General features: G+C 38.6%; 1 protein-coding gene, 1 long non-coding RNA gene and 1 pseudogene across 2 annotated transcripts in view; 2 read left to right on the top strand and 1 right to left on the bottom strand.

Annotated features, from left to right (window-relative positions):
- The window catches only part of LOC147917501 (uncharacterized), a 45579-nt gene extending 31562 nt beyond the window's left edge, over window positions 1-14017 (bottom strand). Inside the window, exon 1 of the long non-coding RNA XR_015550054.1 lies at window positions 13734-14017. This is a non-coding gene — a long non-coding RNA (uncharacterized LOC147917501). The remainder of the gene's footprint in view (window positions 1-13733) is intronic.
- On the top strand, window positions 804-1766 carry LOC106800006 (olfactory receptor 11G2-like). Its single transcript, XM_014781009.1, has one exon. It carries the CDS (start codon window positions 804-806, stop codon window positions 1764-1766), a length of 963 nt encoding a protein of 320 aa, XP_014636495.1.
- A 6653-nt stretch (window positions 14018-20670) lies between the features above and the next one.
- On the top strand, window positions 20671-21701 carry LOC101387186 (olfactory receptor 11G2-like; annotated as a pseudogene).

The raw sequence follows: 21701 nt of genomic DNA, 5'->3' as shown, positions 1-21701 counted from the left end.
ACGTCCTAAACAAACTTGATCCAGAGAAAGCGTTCTAGCATACCACTGCATCCTTATACCAGAGAATAGGCCTATTTCAAGAAGGTCAGATTACTGATGTTAATGTTATCTTTCAGGATACCTATCCAGATGGCCTTATGTGCTATGTTTTCAGGTAGTTTTCCAAAGCAAACATTGATAGATTTATTCTTGAAACTGGTAGATAATGGTATTAGAGAGACTAAATCAACAGGTTAGGTTGAAATATAGCCAAATGTTAAATAATTTCTAACTGACATCAAAAGTCCCACATTTTTCCAGCTCCAGAATCACATGATCCAACAAGACACCTGACTACAAGCAGCTGCATTAGATGACTGCTCATGAGTATTTAGCAATGCGCTTATCCATTCATTTAAAAAAAAAAAATTACAGAAACCTTTCTAAATGCAAGGATCATGTGTATCCCCAGTCACCTCCATGACACTGCTGTTTGACTTAGCAATAACCTCAGCCTACTCTCTAAAAGGTAATTGCCAAGAAGAGATCTAACCCAGTATATTTAGTTTAAGACGAGAGAAAAGGAGAATAATACATTGTACTGTCTGTCTACACTGCATTCTCCTACCTGGAGTAAGCTACACGATGCAGGGATTTTCATCTATTTTGTTCACTGCTGTATGCCCAGTACCTAGAAAAAATACCTAGCAAATAGTAAACACTCAATAAATATTGAATTCATAATGAATAAACAAACAAATCTCGTTTCCTGTTTGGGCAAAGACAATGATGTCCCTCTGTGATTCCAGGGAAATTTAGTAATTATGGGTTCTTTCACAGCTCACAGACCCATGAAAATCTCCAACACTCCCAACAACTCCAGCACCATAACTGGCTTCATCCTCCTGGGCTTCCCTTGCCCCAAGGAGGGACAGATCCTCCTCTTTGTGCTCTTCTCTATTGTCTACCTCCTGATCCTCATGGGCAACGGTTCCATCATCTGTGCTGTGCACTGGGATCAGAGACTCCACACCCCCATGTACATCCTGCTCGCCAACCTCTCCTTCCTGGAGATCTGCTATGTCACCTCCACTGTACCAAACATGTTGGCCAACTCCTTCTCTGACACCAAGGTCATCTCCTTCTCTGGGTGTTTTCTCCAATTCTACTTTTTCTTCTCCTTCGGTTCTACAGAATGCTTTTTCTTGGCTATTATGGCATTTGATCGATACCTTGCCATCTGCCAGCCTCTCCATTACCCCACTCTTATGACTGGACGTCTCTGCACCAATTTTGTGGTCAGCTGCTGGGTACTTGGTTTCCTCTGGTTCTTGATTCCCATCATCATCATTTCCCAGATGTCCTTCTGTGGATCCAGGATCATTGACCACTTCCTGTGTGACCCAGGTCCTCTATTAGCACTCACCTGTACCAGAGCCCCAGGAATGGAGTTTTATTGGACAACCATAATTTCTCTGCTCTTATTTATGCCTTTTCTCTGCATCATGGGGTCCTATACTCTGGTCCTGAGAGCTGTGTTGAGGGTTCCTTCAGCAGCTGGGAGAAGAAAGGCTTTTTCCACCTGTGGGTCCCATCTGGCTGTGGTTTCACCGTTCTATGGTTCAGTGATGGCCATGTATCTGAGCACAACATCTGAGCATGAAGCTGGAATTCAGAAGCTTGTGACTCTGTTTTATTCTGTGGGAACCCCACTCACTAATCCTGTGATCTATAGTTTGAGGAACAAAGGTATGAAAAATGCCCTGCAGAAATTTCTGGGAATATAAAAATTAGAACCTTAGTCAAAAAAAAATCTTTGGGCAACTAGCCCATCTTCATATTTTTTCAGGTAAAAAAAAATGTAATTAAATAACTAGTACCACTCTGAGAATTGTTCATCCTCTTATTGAACCTATTCATCATGGCTGTTTGTACTTTTCCTAGAATTGTTAGGGTGAGAAAGGACTCACAGACTTTATCCAACTCCCTCATTTTGCAGATGAAGAAGCTGGAGAATGAAAATTTTCAATGATTTGCTCTGGTCATAACTTTATAATGCAAAGAAAAATCTTTATTTTTTAAAGAACTGCTCTGTTTCACTCATAAAGAGAGAAATACATAATAAGTTCTAAGAAAGTACTGTTTTTTTGCCATTCAGATGTGCAGCCATAAAATATTCTTTCATCTCAAGAGAGGAAAAATATATACATTACTGATAGAAGTGTAAACTGGTACAATTACTACTTAGGACAAACTGCAAACCATTTAACAAAATTTTAAATGCGTACATTCATTAACCCAGCAATTTCACTCACTCCTAGATACTTACCCTACACACACATAATCATACATATCTGAAAATATGTGTATACAAGAATATTCATTGCAGCATTGTTCATAATGGCAAATTATTAGAAACCACCTAAATGCCCATTTACTGAGACCTGTTTAGTTAAATTACAATGTGTCCATGCAATGGAATACAATGTAGCATTTTTTAAATGAGAGAGTTTTGGATGCACAGATATGGAACCACCTCCAAGTTATATTGTTAAGTGAATAAATTATCTATATTATGTAAGCTGTCGTTTATGTATAAAATTATAAATTTGTGTGTGTATTTAAAAAAAGAATAGAATATCTTTCAAAGGATAGATAAGAAACCTAACAATGGTTGCATTTGGGAAAGAAGGATGTCTTGGCTACAAGAGAACAAAAAAGACTTATTTTCACTGTGTACTCTTTGGTATCCTTGATACAAAATTCTATACATGATGATGATGACATCTCTACTGGTAAATTTTCTAAGAATTGGAACCTAAGAAACAGTTCACCACAATTCATGGGTTCATTGGGAAATCTATGAATCTTTGAATCTTCCATGGCCAACGAAGGAGCCAGGATCTACAAACCCACAGAGGTCATTTCATTCAGACTTCTTGGTACTAGAGGGAGAACATGGGAAACTACTTGTCTTCTGATGATTTGTGGGAGAAAATAAACTGTGTTAAAGTTATAACTAGTCTCTTTTCAAAACTATTGTGTTTATATTCTTTATTGTTCACTCATTCATTAAAAAACATTTAATGAGGGGCCGGCCCGGTGGCGCAAGCGGTTAGGTGCGCGCACTCCGCTGCGGCGGCCCGGGGTTCGCTGGTTCGGATCCCGGGCGTGCACCGATGCACTGCTTGGCAAGCCATGCTGTGGCGGCGTCCCATATAAAGTGGAGGAAGATGGGCACAGATGTTAGCCCAGGGCCGTCTTCCTCAGCAAAAAAAAAAAAAAAAGAGGAGGATTGGCGGATGTTAGCTCAGGGCTGATCTCCTCACAAAAAAAAAAAAAAAAAAAAAACTTTTAATGAATACCTTCAATATATCAGGTACAGGGCTAGGAAATGAATCAGATTAAGTGAATAAGTCACATTTCAGTTTTTCATGAAGTTAACAGTCTAGGATGAGAAAAAAATTAAATAGTGAGATGTGCTGTGACCAAGAGAGAGATTAGTTGCCATAGGAGTCGGCTGGGGAACAGTATGTGCGAAGAATGGAAAGGCAAGCAGTGAGAGAGCAGGAAAATGAAGTATTTCCACACGGCTAATTACAGCTCATGGTCTACAGGGTCACTACAAGATAAAGGTCAGGAGTGTCCCTAAAAAGGGTCCATGAAGTGTTTAAAGGAAGCCAATCTTGGAGCCAGCCCAGTGGCATGGTGGTTAAGTGCGCACACTCTGCTGCGGCAGCCGGGGTTTTGGATCCCAGGCGCACACAGACGCACCAATTGTCAATCCATGCTGTGGTGTCCTCCCATATAAATTAGAGGAAGATGGGCACGGATGTTAGCCCAGGGCCAATCTTCCTCAGCAAACAGAGGAGGATTGGCAACAGATGTTAGCTGAGGTCTGATCTTCCTCACAAAAAAAATAAATAAAAAGAAAGCCAGTCTCCTATTTTACAGTTTACTGCTACTACAGGCAAAGAAGTCTGACTATAAAATATGATAAAAACTAAAATCCAAAATGCCTTTTTAAACAACAACATGTACAAATAAAAATGGATTATTTTATGGCTAAAATGTGAAAACTTCTTTTCAAGAGACATGGAACTTCAAACGTCTGATTTCTCTGAGGGTAGGAACCACAAAAGCTGGAAAGTGCTTCAGGTCTTTGCCCCGCCCCTCTAATCAGCATTATATCTCAAAGCAAAGCTCAGTCTTTCCCATTCAATATGCATTTGTAACATAGTGTTTATTTTTATAACGAAAATATCTTAATTTCTCTTTTTACTTACACAATACATGTTATTCATGAACATTTTTCAAACAATAAAGTATAAATCACCCAAAATCCCACTGTCTTAAGATAACTATCAATAATTTTTAGGTAACCATCTCCTCACACATGTGTATATGCATATGTACATTATATATATTATATAATTTATATTAATGTATATGATTTATTTACACATACTGATACATATAGTTTTACATATATGGTCACAAGAAACACACTGTCTCTATGGAAGCCATCCTTCATTTTTTCTTTTGCTCTCTTTTCTTCTCTTCACTCCTTCCTCACTTCTGTCCATAACCACCTCACACTCTAGTTAAATAAGCAATATTAATAACCTAACGTGTATCCTTCCACTTTATTCTCCATGCACAAGTAATTACATACTTATACACACACACACATACTTTCACATACCTACATTCTCATGCATATATTACATACCCATGCACACATATACACATATACTCACATAAATTTGGATGTTGCAATTGTCTTAAAATATGGAAGTATATAACATAAACTTCTTCATACTTGCTTTTTTCACTTAACATTAGGTTAATAGATTCCTTCAAAGTCAACTACTGTAAATTTTAACTCATTCTTTTTATTAGCCGTTTAATAGTCCATTTAGCACAATTTACTCAGCTATTTCTCTGTTTATATGCATTAACTTTATGTCCTGTTTTTGTCCCTATAAATAATGATGGAACACACACACACAATCTAAAATACTTATGTCTTTATTTTTATGAGATAGATTTCCAGGAGTGTATCTTTGGATCAAAGAGCAATACACATAATAGATATTATTAGATTGCTTTCACTCAAAGCCATACACAATCACATTTCCACCATCACTATGCGTGCCCCATTCAACCCTAGAAACTATTATAATGACTTTAAATTTTGCCAGTCTGGTGGGTCAGAAGACATAGCCCGCTTCTTTTGTTAGTGATAAGGTGGAGCAATTTTTTCCTTATGTCATTGGCCAATGGATTTTCTCTACTGTGATTTGCCTTTTAACATCCTTATCCATTTTTTAATTATTTATATTTTTCTTAAGAAACCTTTGTTTTAGATATTAACCTTTTTTGTGTGTGTGTGAAGAAGATCAGCCCTGAGCTAACCTCTGCCAATCCTCTTCTTTTTGCTGAGGAAGATTGGCCCTGGGCTAACATCCATGCCCATCTTCCTCCACTTTATATGAGACGCCGCCACAGCATGGCTTGACAAGGGGTGCATCGGTGCACGCCCAGGATCCAAACCCCGGGCCGCAGCAGCAGAGCGCGTGCACTTAACTGCTGCACCACCAGGCAGGCCCCTATTGCAAATATTTTTCTCTAAGCTAGCAATTCAGTTTTGTTTATAATATTTTTACTAAAATTCGATTACACATACAGAATTTTTTTTTCTTTGTAGTAATAGTTGGAGATTGATAAAAAATAAAGACAGGTCAATTTGGATAGTCAGAAGAGGATTATTCTCCCATTTTCATCTTCACCAAAACAGGAAAAGATGGAGCTATTCAGCTATACAAAGGCAAATCATTAGCTTTGATTAATTCTCATTCCACAAAAGACATGACTGAGGGTAAGATTCATATTACTGTCAAGTGGGTTGGAGATGAGAGCGTTTGAGATTGACATCGCTCCAGAATATATTAATGTCACGATGTAATAAATGTCTTCATTTTAACTGAACCCCCAGATGTAGGAGTCAGGGAATGGAATATGTATTCTATGATGGGTATGGGGATACAGGACAGAGCATCAGTGGGTCCACATCACACAGAAAATGATCAATAATGTTAGGGAAAAGAGAATTTAATGAGGATTAAGAATATGAGGACACAATGAGTGATCATGAGGACACCAGAATGCCCAGAGCCACCCATGATGGTGGGATAGTGCAGAAGATGTTCAGGTACCAATCATTAGCCATGAAAGAGAGCCAGCAGCACTCAGTTGTGTCCAGGGAAATAAAGCAGAAGTGAGCAAAGCAGCCAAAGAAGGAGATGGTGTTGGATTGAATATTGATCAATACATTGTGGATTGTGCAGGGAACATACAAGAATGCAATCATTGCCCCAACAACTCATCAACAGAGCTCAAAGAGAAATGGACACAAACACCCAGAGACCTAGGTTTGAATTCTAGTTTTGCCCCTTACTAGTTATGCAATGGCAGAAAGTAACTAAAATCCCCTGAGCTGAGTTCCCTTGTATTTAAAGGTAAAATTAAATCTAACCTTTCTAAACCCCACAAGTAGTTCTAATTACTGTTAAGTCCTAGACAAACAGCAATTATTTTTATGAAGATTATTCCATATTTTTGCCTTAGGCTGGAAATGGGGGGAAAGCTACACCAGAAGGGTTTATGATCAGTCTTTAACTCACAATTCAATAAAGTTAAGGAAAGAGTGTTAGAAACCTAAGCTAATTTACTAAATAACTTACCTCTAATCGTTGGTAGGAGATAAAGTGATATACAGGAGACAGGCATAACTACAGACAACCTAGAGTCCTCTCCTGGAACCAGCCTTGCCTGAGCCTATCATTGATTGCACAGATTACAAGAACTGAGTCTACACTGCCCAGACCAATGTGGTAGGCAGAATAATGATGCCCCAAAGACATCCATGTCCTAATTTCTAAACCTGTGAATATGTTACCTTGCATGGCAAAAAAGGACTTTGAAGATATGATTGAACTAAGGATCTTGAGACAAGAAACAGGATTATCTGAGTGGCCAATCTAATAATAAAGATCTTTATAAGTGAAAAAGAGAGGCAGGAGAGAAAGAGTTAAAAGAGATGTAGGGGTTGGAGTTAGGGAGAGGTTTGAAGATGTCTCACTGCTGTCTTTGAAGATGGAAGAAAGGGCCACAAACCAAGTAATACAGGAGACGTCTAGAAGCTAAAAAGGCAAGGGAATGGATTCTCCCCTAGTGCCTCCATAAGGAACACAATCCTGCTGACTGCTTGAATTTAGTCTGGCGGAAATTATTTCAAACTTCTGTCTTCCAGAATTCTAAGATATTAAATTTGCATTGTTTTCAACCTCTAAATTTGTGATATTTTTTATAGCATCAATAGGCAATTAATACAATCTGGATAAGAATTTGAACTATTTGGATTGTGGCAATATTCTGAAGGAACCTGTGTGCCAAGAAGGATGTGAACACATCTTCTGTTTTGATTGAATAAGTGACTACTCTGGAAATAAATGTACAATATGCTACTCTCCAGCTCAGCCAGAGATGAGAAGTTAAACAATTGAACAACATGATCCAACTTTGTAGCAAGCTTCAAAATCATGACAATAAGCTTACAAAGTTGAAGGAAGATATCCAATAAGCCCACACATATATGGTCAACTAATCTTTCACAAGGGCACCAAGAACGGAGAAAGGATAGTCTCTTCAATAAACGATGTTGGTAAAACTGAACATCCACATGCAAAAGAATGAAATTGGAACCATACCTTACACCATACACAAAAATCAACTCAAAATGTATTAAAGATTTGAACATAAGACCTGAAACAGTAAAACCCCTAGAAGAAACCATAGGGAAAGAGATTCTTGACCTTGGTCCAGGCAATGATTTTTTTGGATGTGACACCAAAAATACAAGCAACAAAAGCAAAAATCAGCAAGTGGGACTACGTCAAACTAAAAACCTTCTGCACAGCAAAGGAAACAATAAAGAAAATGAAAAAGCAATCAAGACAACCTACAGAATGGTAGAAAATTTTTGCAAACCATATTAGATAGGGGCCTAATATCCAAAATATATAAAGAACACATACAACTTAATAACAAAAAAACTGTCTGATTTTAAAAACGGGCAGAAGAACTAAATAGACAGTTTTCCAAAGAGGACATCAAAACAGCCAACAGGCACACGAAAAGGTGCTAAATGTCACAAATCATCAGGGAAATGCAAATCAAAACCACAATGAGATATCACCTCACACCTGTTAGAATGGCCGTTATCAGGAAGACAAGAGACAACAGGTGCTAGCAAAGATGTGGAGAGAAGGGAACCCTTATATAATGTTGATGGGAATGTAAAGTGGTTCAACCTCTATGAAAAGCCGTGTGGAGTTTCCTCAAAAAATTAAAAATAGATCTATCATACCATCCAGCAACTCCACTTCAGGGTATATACCCAAAGGAAATGAAAACAGGATTTTGACAAGATATATTCACTCTCATCTTTATCACAGCACTATTCACAATAACCAATGTGGAAACAACCAAAATACCCATCAATAGATGAATGGACAAAAAAGATATGGTACATATACACAATGGAATGTTATTCAGCCATGAGAAAAAAGGAAATCCTCCCATTTGTGACAACATGAATGGACCTTGAGCATATTATGTTAAGCAAGATAAGTCAGAGAAAGACAAGTACTGTATGATATCACTTATACATGGAATCTAAAAATATTAAACCTGTAAAAAACAGAGAGTAAAATGGTGGTTACCAGGAGATGGGGGGGTAAGATTCATAGTGTTAAAGGGTACAAACTTGTAACAAGTAGTAAATAAGACATAGAATGCATTATGTAGTAGTAAATAAGCCATAGAGTGCACAAGAGTGCACTCTAGTGCACAGTGTAATGAACATAAACAATAATATTGTGCTATAATTATCTAGTTTGATAAATATCAGCAATTGTACTACAATATACAAATGTATCAAAGTAACACCCTGTACACCTTAAACTTACACAATGTTACATGTTAAATTTATTCAATAAAAAAATAAAAGGCAACCTATGGAATGGGAGAAAATATTCGCAAACCATATATTTCACAAGGGGTTAATACTTCAAATATATAAAGAGCTTCTACAATTCAAAAGCAAAAAACAACTAGTAAAAAATGGGCAAAGGACCTAAATAGACAGTTCTCCAAAGAAGACATACAAATGGCCAACAGGCATATGAAAAGATCCTCAACATTAGTAATCATCAGGGAAATGCAAATCAAAACCAAAATGAGATATCACTTGACACATGTTAGGATGGCTATTATTAAAAAAATGAAAGATAACAAGTGTTGATGAGGATGTAGAGAAAAGAAAACCTTTTGGTGTACTGTTGGTGGAAATGTAAATTGGTACAGACATTATGGAAAACAGTATGGAGTTTCCTCAAAGAATTAAAACTAGAACAACCATATTATCCAGCAATCCCTCTTCTGAGTATTTATCCAAATGAAATGAAATCAAGATCTTGAAGAGATATCTGCACCCCTGTGTTCACTGCAGCATTATTCACAGTAGCCAAGAAATGGAAACAACCTAAATGTCCATCAACAGATGAATGGATAAAGAAAACGTGGTATCTATTTATATACATGTATATATGTATATGTATGTAGATATATAGATATAGATATAGATATATAGATATAGATATAGATAGATAGAAACACATATATATTCCATTTAGCCTTTAAAAGGAAGGAAATCTTCCCATTTGCAACAACATGGATGAACCTTGAAGACATGCTAAGTGAAATAAGCCAGACACAGAAAAACAAATACTATATAATCTCACATATATATGTGAAATATAAAATCGCCAAACTCATAGAAGCAGAGAGTAGAATGGTAGTTGCCAGGGGCTGGGGGAGGTGGACACGGGGAGGTGATGGTAAATGGGTACAAAGTTTCAGTATGCAAGATAAATAAGTTCTAGAGATCCTCTACACAGTACAGTGCCTACAGCTAACAATACTGTATTGTGTACTTAAAATTTTCTAAAATGGCAGAGCTTATGTTAAATATTCTTACCACAAAATAATAATAATAATAATAAAAGGGGTGGAAAATTTGCAAGGTGATGAATATGTCTATGAACTTGATGGTGGTGATGTTTTCACAGGTGTACACATCTCCAAATTCATCAAGTTGTATATATTTAATATGTACAGCTTTTGCATGTCAATCATACCTTTAAAAAGTAGTCTTTTAAAAAGACACTTTTAGGGCAAATTTCAGTGGCTCAGAGAAAAATTCAATAAAAAATGTGATTTTGCCAATAAGAAGTTCTGATGACGTTTATAATAAAATTTTGGTGTAAACTCAGTCTAAAATGATTAATGATGAAAATGTCCAGCAAGTTTCAATATGTGAATGTTTCCAGAAGTATAATAAACTCCTCTAAGAAGACTAAAAAGGTAGCCTGGAGAGGAAGGAGGAAGAAGGAAAGAAATAAAAGAAGGAGAGAGAAAATAGAGAGAGGGAAGAGAGAAAGAGGTAGAAGAAGGAAGGAAGAGGAGAGAGGGAGTCAGGGAGGCACAGAGGAATCAAAAAGGATGGAGGAAAAAAGGAAGGGTAGATTTAGTTGAATCAACAATAATGGGATTTAAAACCAGAAAATGATAAAGGGGAACCTAACACCAACAGAGAATATGAAAAATAGGTGGTAAATCATTCTGTAGTTGTTGATAGTGTTGAACTCACCAATGAAATAGACATTCTAGGAAGAGAGTCTGTAACAATCTGACTTGAAGTCTCACCAGAGATCAGCTGGGCTGCAGAATGAGGTAGTGTCTCCTGCACATTCTCTACAAGAAAATGGTTTTTATCTGAGACATCTCTGCCACTGAGTAGTAGTAGAAAATGTGAATAGCAGAACAATCTTTGTGGTTCTCTTTCTAACAGAAGTGGTAGCAGCATTCTGCTCCCTAGTGGATAGTGTCAACAAGCTGTGTCTTCAGAAGGTATATTATCTTCTGAAACTTCTCTACATATAAGAAACCTGTTGCTGATAACCAATTAAGAGAAAGAATCAGTGATGTATCAGATGAATCCATTTTCCTCTACCTGGAAAATCTTCACGCATGCTCCATCTTCCACAGTGAATAGTCCTGGTTGCAGATGGATAATGTCTCAATGTCGCAGCCTTATGGCTGTGAAAGAAATCATACAGGATATATTTTTCCATATTGCTTCTATTAAGTCTAGAAGGTTGATATGTGTTTTGAGAGGTTCAGTGGATTCGATCAGAGACATAAAGAAACTTTCCAACCCAAACCAAAGGACTGAATGCACACTTTATTATATAGGAAAGGGTAAAAGCAAAAGTCAGCAAACAGATCCGAATAGGTCAATAAAAAGAGGAAACAACATCAGATCGGCCAAAAAGGAGAAACATCAGACCTACCAAAGGGAAATAACATCAGATCAACTGAAAAGAGAAACATCAGATTGACCGAGAGAGAAACATCAGATCGGGTACTTACAACATCCATGCTCTTACACTGGGGAGAGTCCTTCAATTGACACGGCTAGATGGAAGTTCCGATCGACAGAGGTCCTGGGCAAGGTGCCCCGCCACCACAGGCGAGACTCTCATCAAGCCCCAGTCCTCAGCAGCTTATATAGTATGGGTAATTTCCAGAGTAAGCATTTGCAGAGTAAGCATTTGGTGTTCTCATGCACAAATGGTTATCAGTGGTGTATGTGCATTGAGACCCCTGACTATCGTCCCAGCCCGGCACAGATGACCAGTCCTACCCAGGCTATGATGCCCAAAGAGTCTTGTAATCTTACAAATTGCAACTATCTCCATGGGAGAAGGGCCAGTTCTCACCACACAGAAAGCCGCTTTATATTTCTTTGTGTGTTGGTGGCTGTAGGTTCATGGACCAGCCAAACATGGCTGTACTCATGTCAAGACGACATGAAAGATGATTTTGGAATGAACTAAGTACAAAGCAATTCCCTTTGAGTATATGGGGTATATATGATGACATCACAAGAGGACTATGCTTCCTCTGAACCATAGAAGGAGACACATGAGATCTGAATCCTCACCTCAGTTATATCAGGGGTCTCTCCTTATACTAGGAACAGTGCAATTACAGAACAACAGTATTTGTGTTCTTAACTTCCATTTTACTTAGCTTTCCCTTTTGCCACATTAAAATGGCTTTGTTCAGCTACCCACACTGCCATTTTAATATTCTGCAGCTTATAGTTTTTTAATTAAGATTTAAATGATTAAACATTGCCACTTGTTATCAGTGGTAGAGTTACCAGAAACTTAAATCAAACATCCCTTTGGAATAAATGCCTAGATTTGCATGTAATTATGCTTGTTAAATATAAGAGGAGAAGAAATGCAAGATACAGTTGTGATGATTTGTGTCATCAGATATCACAGATAAAGGAGCACTATACAGGGTCCTGCAGACTTATTGGAAACTCTCCGGAATAACTTATTTCATTGAGACTAAAAAGCACATTTTTCACCTTTTAATATCTCTGAAAGTTAGGTGCATCTTATAATTGACGATGTGTCATAATTTCATTCGTAGAAAGATTTTTCTTTCAGGTGTGTATAAAATAGTGCTATGTCTTACAGCTGATTATGTTTTAGATTTGAGGACATATGATGCTTCATGCGAGAAGTACTGCCAGTGTGTTTATTACATTGTGAGGTTTTTCCTATAAGAATATTAGGATGAGAAGGTAATATGCATGAAATAAAAGCACTTGAAATTTAAACTCTAAAATGCATTTCCTAATTCTACTATTGAAAAGTTATATTTAAACTTTGAAGATTGTTTTTAATAATCATCTCTTACATATCTTAATTTTTCTAAGATTTTATAGTCGTTTAATCTATGAAAATTCCACAAATTGTTTCACTAATGAATCCAAACTTTTAATGCCTATTTTCTCTTTTCTTGTTTCAAAATTTCTTGGATATATATGTGCTCCTTATATCTTAGGAGGAAACCCACAGAACTTGAACTTCTTCCATTTTCTGTTAAATGAACAGCAGTAGTTGCGAGATCCACTTAGTGTTAAAGAATGCTAAAACCATGAATAAAGTATTTTCAATTTTACTTCTCATGAAAACACTTTGGGGAAAAAAATCTTCAACTAGACTTCTTTTAAAGTTCCCATTCTTTAAAAGAGCCTTTGGAGGGAGTCAAGATGGCGGCGTAGGCAGACTCTGAACTCACCTCCTCCCGTGGACACAGCCAATTTACAACTACTCGTGGAAAAATTACCCCTGAGACAGAACTGAAAACTGGATAAGAGGAACTCCTGCAACAACGGACAATCCTAACTGGGGTAGAAGAGGCAGAGACTCCCTTCCAGAGAGGAAAAACGCCACCTTCACAAGCCGCCAGCTTCACGGCCGCCGGGAGCAGCTCACAGGTACGCACCGTCCCTGGAGGAGCGGGGCCCTGAGCCGGGGAGCGCCCCCGCTGTCGGCATTTTGTGGACCCAGCACAATTGAGACCAGCGGCATAATATCTGACTTTGCCTGCTACTAAAACATTGGGGAGTACCCCCAGAAAACCCAGTTCACAAAGAAACTAAAACTGGCTCTTAAACAGCCCGCGCACAAACTCACCCGTTCCAGAAAGCATCCTAAAATCACCAGAAAGAAAGGTGCACAGTGCTTTGGTGACAAGAGACTCACCTAATAGGCCGTGAGTGCATCTCGGTGAGGGGTGAGACCTCTCCAGGGACTGGGACATTGGCGGCGGCCATTGTTGTGGCCTGGTGTGAGCGTGCTGACACAGATGCCATTGGAGTTCTCCCTGAGGCCTGCTAGCCCAGGGTCTGCTCCACCCGCTAGAGCACCGATTTAATCCAGCTCAGCCAGGGCAGGCAGCCCACCCTAGAGACTGGCCCCACCCAACAACAAGCCCTCAGGCAACGTGTGGGCCTGCATAGATTGCTGACTGGATTCTCTGCAGCCTGGGAACTGAGCCGACTTGAGCGGGGCAGGGTGTGCACAAGGAGCGGGTGGAGAGTGTGGGGTGGTGGCAGAGTGTGTGGGGCTCCCGCCGTGGAGAGACTGGGTCCGCTTGGGGGTCGGGGCACTCACACGGGGCAGGACTGTGTTGACTGTGTGTGTGGACCTGTGGGCAACAGGGCTTGTCAGCTGCAGAAGACTTGTGCTTCTCAAAGACCCACATAGGAGGTTTGCCCCACCTCCCAAAGCCTGAAACAATTGGGTGCTCCTGTGCCTGAGGCCAGCCCCACCCAGCTGCAATTCTCAGAGAGCTGACAAGAGACCTAATAGGCTAGAGGCTTACAGCAATTGTAAGGCCCTGAGCCTAACAACCTGCCACGCTGGGGGCCTACTCACTTTAAAGAAATACTGCAACACAAATGTGGTATCAGAACTTACAGCCAACTGTGCTGGGGCTCCCCACACCTGATAAAGAGACTGAAGGGCCCACAACAACTACAAACAGCTGAGCATTACAACAGCTGGCCAGGAGCATAACTCAACCTCCCTGGGCGCCTATAGGGAGAGCTAACAGGCCACAATAGAAGGACACATGTAGCCCACATAGGGGTCACCCCTGGAAAATTGAGAACTGAGGGAAGCACACTGGAAACCTCCTAAGGCATCACTTACATAAAGTCACCTATCCAAGAGCAGGAGACGTAGCTGACCTACCTAATACGTAGACACAAGCACAGGGAAAGAGGCAAAATGAGGAGGCAAAAGAATACATTCCAAGGAAGGGAACAGGACAAAACCCCAGAAAAGGAACTAAGTGAAACAGAAATGAGCAACCTACCCGACAGAGAGTTCAAACTAAGAGTGTTAAGGATGCTCACTGATCTGGGGAGAAGAATAGATGAACTCAGTGAGAATGTCAACAAAGAAATGGAAGATATAAAAAGGACCAATCAGAAATGAAGAATACAATACTGGAAATGAAAAATTCATTAGAGGGACTCAAAAGCAGAGTAGAGGATACAGAAGAACGGATCTGTGAGCTGGAAGAAAGACTAGAAGAAATTACCCAAGGTGAACAGGTAAAAGAGAAAAGAATTAAAAAGAGTGAGGACAGTCTAAGGGACCTCTGGGACAACATCAAGCGCACTAACATCCGTGTTATAGGTGTCCCGGAAGGAGAAGAGCGAGACAAGGGGCAGAGAATCTATTTCAAGAAATAATAGATGAAAACTTCCCTAACCTAAGGAAGGAAACAGACATCCAGGTACAGGGAGCACAGAGAGCCCCAAACAAGATAAACCCAAAGAGGCCCACACCAAGACATATCATAATCAAAATGTCCAGAATTAAAGATAAAGAGACAATCCTTAAAGCCGCAAGAGAGTGTCAAGTTACATACAAAGGAAACCCCATAAAGCTATCAGCTGACTTCTCAGCAGAAACCTTACAGGCTAGAAGAGAATGGCACGATATATTTAAAGTGCTAAAAGAAAAAAACTTACAGCCAAGAATACTCTACCCAGCAAGGTTATCATTCAAAATGGAAGGAGAGACCAAAATTTTCCCAGATAAGCAAAAATTAAAGGAGTTTGTCACCAAGAAACCAGTGCTACAAGAAATGTTAAAGGGACTGATTTAAGGGGAAAAGAGAAGACCACAAATAGGAAAAATTATCTATTTCCATGATTAGAACATAATGGATACAAATGCACAAAAAAGAGGTTAGATATGATATCAAAAACATAAAAGGAGGGAGGAGGGGAGTTAAAGAGTACAGCTTTCAGACAGAGGTCAAACTGAAGTGACCATCAATTGTGTATAGAAGAAGTAAGGAACAGAGAAGGACTACTACAACACTGACAAAAAAAAAAAAGTTAAAAAATGGCAGTAAGTACATACTTATCAATAGCTACTTTAAATGTCAATGGACTAAAAGCTCCAATTAAAAGGCATAGGGTGGCTGACTGGATAAAAAAACAAGACCCATATATATGCTGCATACAAGAGACACACTTCAGACCTAAAGACACTCACAAACTGAAAGTGAAGGGATGGAAAAAGATACTCCACGCAAATGGCAATGAAAAGAAAGCTGGGGTAGCAGTACTCCTATCAGACAAAATAGACAACTGGTGCAGCCACTATGGAAAACAGTATGGAGATTCCTCAAAAAAGCAAGGATAGAACTACCATATGATCCAGCTATTCCACTGTTGGGTATTTATCCAAAGAACTTGAAAACACCAATTTGCAAAGGTACATGCACCCATGTGTTCATTGCAGCGTTATTCACAATAGCCAAGACTTGGAAGCAACCTAAGTGCCCATCAAGGGACGAATGGATAAAGAAGATGTGGTATATATACACAATGGAATACTACTCAGCCATAAGAAACGATGAAATCCAGGCATTTGTGTGACAACATGGATGGACATTGAGGGTATAATGCAAAGTGAAATAAGTCAGAGGGAGAAGGTCAAATACCGTATGATTTCCTTCATTAAGTAGTAGATAATAACAACAATAAACAAACACATAGGGACAGAGATTGGATTGGTGGTTACCAGAGGGGAAGGGGGGAGGGAGGAGGGTGAAAGGGATAATTCGGTACATGTGTATGGTGATGGGTTGTAATTAGTATTTTGGTGGTGAACATGATGTAATCTATGCAGAAATAGAAGTACAATGATGTACACCAGAAACTTTTACAATGTTATAAACCAATAAAAAAAAATAAAAATAAAAAAAATAAAAATAAAAAAAGATTTAGAGTTCACAAATAAATATAAGCAGGGCAAATAGAGGCCCAGATTTGCAAAAAAAATAAAAAATAAAAGAGCCTTTGGAGTAAATACATATAAATAGATGCCAGTTAAAGAAACATATCTTGAAAGGAGGCATGAAGAGAATTTTCTGATTTCAGGAAGGGCTATTATTCAAGTACTTATGCTTTGGACAAGTGATTTGTTGGTAAACAGAAGTTTTATAAATTGTAGTTCAGTTGGAGAGTTTAAATACATACTGTGGAGAATTATTTCATAAAGCAAAGAAACTGAGTGGTATATATCAGTGCTATATAATGCATTTGTTTTTGTGTTTATGTTCATACATGTTGACTTTCCTTAAAATTACATAAAACCTTAAATAGAGGCAACATAGCAAGATGAATGATTAGGATCTTGGACTCTAAAGCCAGACAGCAGGTGTGTCACTTGGACTAGTTATTTATCCTCTCTGGAGAGTACGTGGGAATTCTTTGTACTGATTTTTCAATGATTTTCTAAGTTGGAATTATTTCAAAAGATTAAAGGTAAAAGATTAAAAAAAGAAAAAAACAGTAAAATAAGAGCTGATTCTAAAAGCGATCTTGAGGCACTAAAAATGAAAGCATTTTAATCTCTTTGTAAATATAAGTATTCTGACCATTTTTGAGGCCAAATAGGCTTTTATATGACAGTAATGTGACAAACTCAACACGCTCAAGTAAATTTCTAAAAGACAAATCACTCCTGCAAGAACATGTAAAACTATCAGAATTCTACGAAAAGGTAAACTTCTACTTTAAAAATAACTTTGATATCTGAAAATAAAACTGGCCGCTGTGGAGCATAAGTTGCAGAGCAGAAGAGGGAACTGAATCCAAACTGTTGAGTACTCATCAGAGTCTACTCAAAGTTCTTGTTTGTTTGTTTGTTTGCTTTATGAGGAAAAGAAAACAAATTATTTTCAGGTATTGACCAGAGCTCATTGGTGAACACTAATCTGAGGAGCTGTACCAGTTACGTTTCACAATTAGCAAAAAGAAAAATAGAACACTTGCTCACAATCTAATCTTTTCCAGCTATTATGAGCAATGCAAAGGAGACAGCAGAATCAGGTAAAGCAACACTGTTTCATACTTTCTCCCAAAAACTGGTGGGAGGAAATCTGAAAAATATGTATAGATGAGATATTTATAGGCTTTTTTAAGAGTTAAATTGTTGTTGATGTTTTTGTTTCACAAACTTTCATAATTCACTTTTCCAAACAGACTGAATAATATTCTTAAAGAAACCATTATAACAAATAGCACCCATCTGGCAAAACAACTCCGGTCAAAAATACCTAATCATTATTAATAACAATTGTTTTTAATCTATCATGATAAAGTTTCCTTCCTGAATTGGTACTAGATATATAGACTTAATCTTTTGTAGAATCCATCGAGGACCTTTACGCATAGCAGAATTCTTCTTTGTATCCCTGCTTTTATACATTAGCAATCAGTGGGCTCATGTGACTCCAACATAACTTTGAAAACACACTGCAAAGGCCAGGATATGGTGCAAAAAAGGCTAAATGCCTAATGTCCCTGATCATGAGTGAAGCTGCTACAGAGGGACTTTAAAAAAATGTCAGACTCTTCTGCTGTCTGCTTTCAACTCCCCTTTATGAAAGATAAATATGTGGTCTCAGAAATTTATTGGGCCCCTAGACAAATGACTTTAAAAGCAGAAAAGAAAAAGACTTACAGGAAATGGAAGTTCATAGTGCAGGCACCAGAACCTAGCCTACATTCTCCCCACCAACAGTGGAGTCCACTAAATAGATTCAAGTTAATGTATACATTAAAATGGAGTCTGGCAGATCTGTGGAGATTTTATTGGCTCCAAGTATCCCTCATGCCATGGGAATCAGGGAATCCCGAGTTTAAAAGGACCCAGAAAGGGTTTTAAAAGAACATCTATTGTGTTATAATTACTCTTCCAGTCTCCTCCCCCAGCCACTAAAATTGTATTCCTCCTCCGACACAACACTCTAAGCATCCAGAGGACCTATACTTGAGAAGGGTGTCAGCTTGCTGCTGCTACCTTTTGCTCTTGGTCCTATAGGTTTCTCAGAACTTGAATATTCCTAGTAAGAAATTCTTAGACTCCCTGGGTCCCCATGCCAAATTTCATAAAGCAAAATATGGATTTAACACGGAAGCAGGGGGTAGAGAACACAGACGTTCTTTATGTTCCTCATTTTACATTTATTTAGAGAGGGTTCTAATTGACCCAGAGGCTTGAGTGCCCATTTCTTAAACAAAGGTAGCCTAACTCATTTAGAACAAAAGAAAGGCATCATGCAGATATTCAATCCTTAAAAGTCACTCTGCTTAGAGATGCTCCCAAGTACTTACTGGGGGATGGAGCAAAGTTTTAGCTTTCCATGCCCTACAAATCCACTGCTGTTTAGAACTCTATGTTACCAATAATACCCATAGTTTATATTATGGGAATGTAATTATATCTATGACTGTAGACTGGGGAAATTCATATCTCTTTTCTAGGTAAGCACAGAGCCATTGCAACATGGCCTACTAATAATTCTTTCACCTTGGTCTACTGTGGATGGCTAGGATTGTTGTTTTAACACAACAGAAACTAAGGCTAATTTCCTCTAGTTCACTTGACTGTTTTACACATGAAATTGGTATATAATATTATTAAATTGACAAATTAATCATGTAGTTTGAAATAAGGCCACTTTCAAAAGTCATGTAAAAGATGGAATTCAAAAAGTTCTATGAGCTTTTGTTATATAGCTAAATAATTTGACTCAACTACTGCTGTAACTGCAATGATGTCACCATCTTCAGAAAAATGTAAGAAATTCCATTTTTTTTGGTTGATGTCTTAATAGTTTATAACATTGTGAAATTTTGGCCGTTACACTATTGTTTGCCAATCACCATATACATGTCTCCCTTCACCCCTTGTGCCCATCCCCCACTCCCCTTGCCCCTGGTAACCACTATTCAGTTTTCTCTGTCCATGTGTTGGTTTATCTTCCACATATAAGTGAGATCATACAGTGTTTGTCTTTCTCTTTCTGGCTTATTTCACTTAACATAATACCCTCATGGTCCATCCATGTTGTTGCAAATAGGACAATTTTGTCTTTTTTTATGGCTGAGTAGTATTCCATTGTATATATATACCACATCTTCTTGATCCGATCATCAGTCGAGGGACACTTGTGTTGCTTCCACTTCTTGGCTATAGTGAATAATGCTGCAATGAACATAGGGGTGCATAAGCCTCTTTGGACTGTTGATTTCAGGTTCATTGAATAGATTCCTAGTGTGGGATAGCTGAATCATAGGGTATTTCTATTTTTAATTTTTTGAGGATTCTCCATACTGTTTTCCATAGAGGCTGCTCCAGTTTACATTCCTACCAGCTGTGTATGAGTGTTCCCATTTCTCCACATCCTCTCCAACATTTGTTGGTTTTTGTCTTGGTGATTATAGCCATTCTAACGGGTGTGAGGTGATATCTTAGTGTTGTTGTGATTAGCATTTACCAGATGATTAGTGATGTTGAACATATTTTCATATGCCTATTGGCCATCTGTATATCTTTTTTGGAGAAGTCTCTGTTTATGGAAGAAATTCATTTTTGTGAGAATGGATAGATCCGTACATAGAAGATAAATAGATAGACATTCTATTAACTGCCAAGTCTAACATAATTTTCAAAAACCTCTACAACACTCTCCTTCAAGAGCTTATCAATTCAGACCAAAAGTTGTCTTGAGTCCACAGTGAAAATATGAATAAGAATAAAGAAGCAGCCCAGGTCAATATTTCAGTTTTAATGAAAAAAAGTAGCTATAAATATATGTCTTTATTTTCTTTCCCAACATGGTTTAATATAAATATGGGTCCCCATCTGTCTATACACAGTCATTTGAAATTTGCAGGTCCTTTCACAGCTCACAGACCCATGAAAATCTCCAACACCCCCAACAACTCAAGCACTATCACTGGCTTCATCCTCCTGGGCTTCCCTTGCCCCAGGGAGGGACAGATCCTCCTCTTTGTTCTCTTCTCTATTGTCTACCTCCTGACCCTCATGAGCAATGGTTCCATCATCTGTGCTGTGCTCTGGGATCAGAGACTCCACAACCCCATGTACATCCTGCTCACCAACTTCTCCTTCCTGGAGATCTGCTATGTCACCTCCACTGTCCCCAACATGCTAGCCACCTTCCTCTCTGATGCCAAGGTCATCTCCTTCTCTGGATGTTTTCTCCAGTTCTACTTTTTCTTCTCCTTGGGTGCTACAGAATGCTTTTTCTTGGCTATTATGGCATTTGATCGATACCTTGCCATCTGCCAGCCTCTCCATTACCCCACTCTTATGACTGGATGTCTCTGCACCAATCTTGTGGTCAGCTGCTGGGTATTCAGTTTCCTCTAGTTCTTGATTCCCATCATCATCGTCTCCCAGATGTCCTTCTGTGGATCCAGGATTATTGACCACTTCCTATGTGAGCCGGGTCCTCTTCCATTACTCCCTTGCAAAAAAGCTCCTGGGGTAGAGCTTGTCTTCTCCACTTTAAGTGCTGTTCCCATCATCATTCTCTTTCTCTGCGTCATGGCGTCCTGTGCTCTGGTCCTAAGAACTGTATTCCAAGTCCCTTCAGCAGCTGGGAGAAGAAAGGTTTTCTCCACCTGTAGTTCTCATCTGGCAGTGGTTTCACTGCTCTATGGCTCTGTACTGGTCATGTATGGGTGCTCAATAACTGAGCAGGAAGCCACAACACAGAAGATTGTGGCTCTGTTTTATTCTGTCGTGACCCCACTCTTTAACCCTAGGGTACATAGTCTTAGGAACAAAGATATGAAAAAGACCCTGCAGAAATTTCTGGGAATATAA

Source organism: Ceratotherium simum, chromosome 3 (genome assembly GCF_057802395.1).
Source record: "Ceratotherium simum simum isolate JZ-2026a chromosome 3, ASM5780239v1, whole genome shotgun sequence".
Classification (NCBI taxonomy): Eukaryota; Metazoa; Chordata; class Mammalia; order Perissodactyla; family Rhinocerotidae; genus Ceratotherium; species Ceratotherium simum.
Note: the sequence above shows the minus strand (reverse complement) of the source record. Positions and strands in the feature narration are given on the sequence as shown.

What these genes read in the sequence shown, in the direction of transcription:
- LOC106800006 (XM_014781009.1), top strand. Translation starts at nt 804, where the DNA reads ATGGGTTCTTTCACAGCTCACAGACCCATGAAAATCTCCAACACTCCC.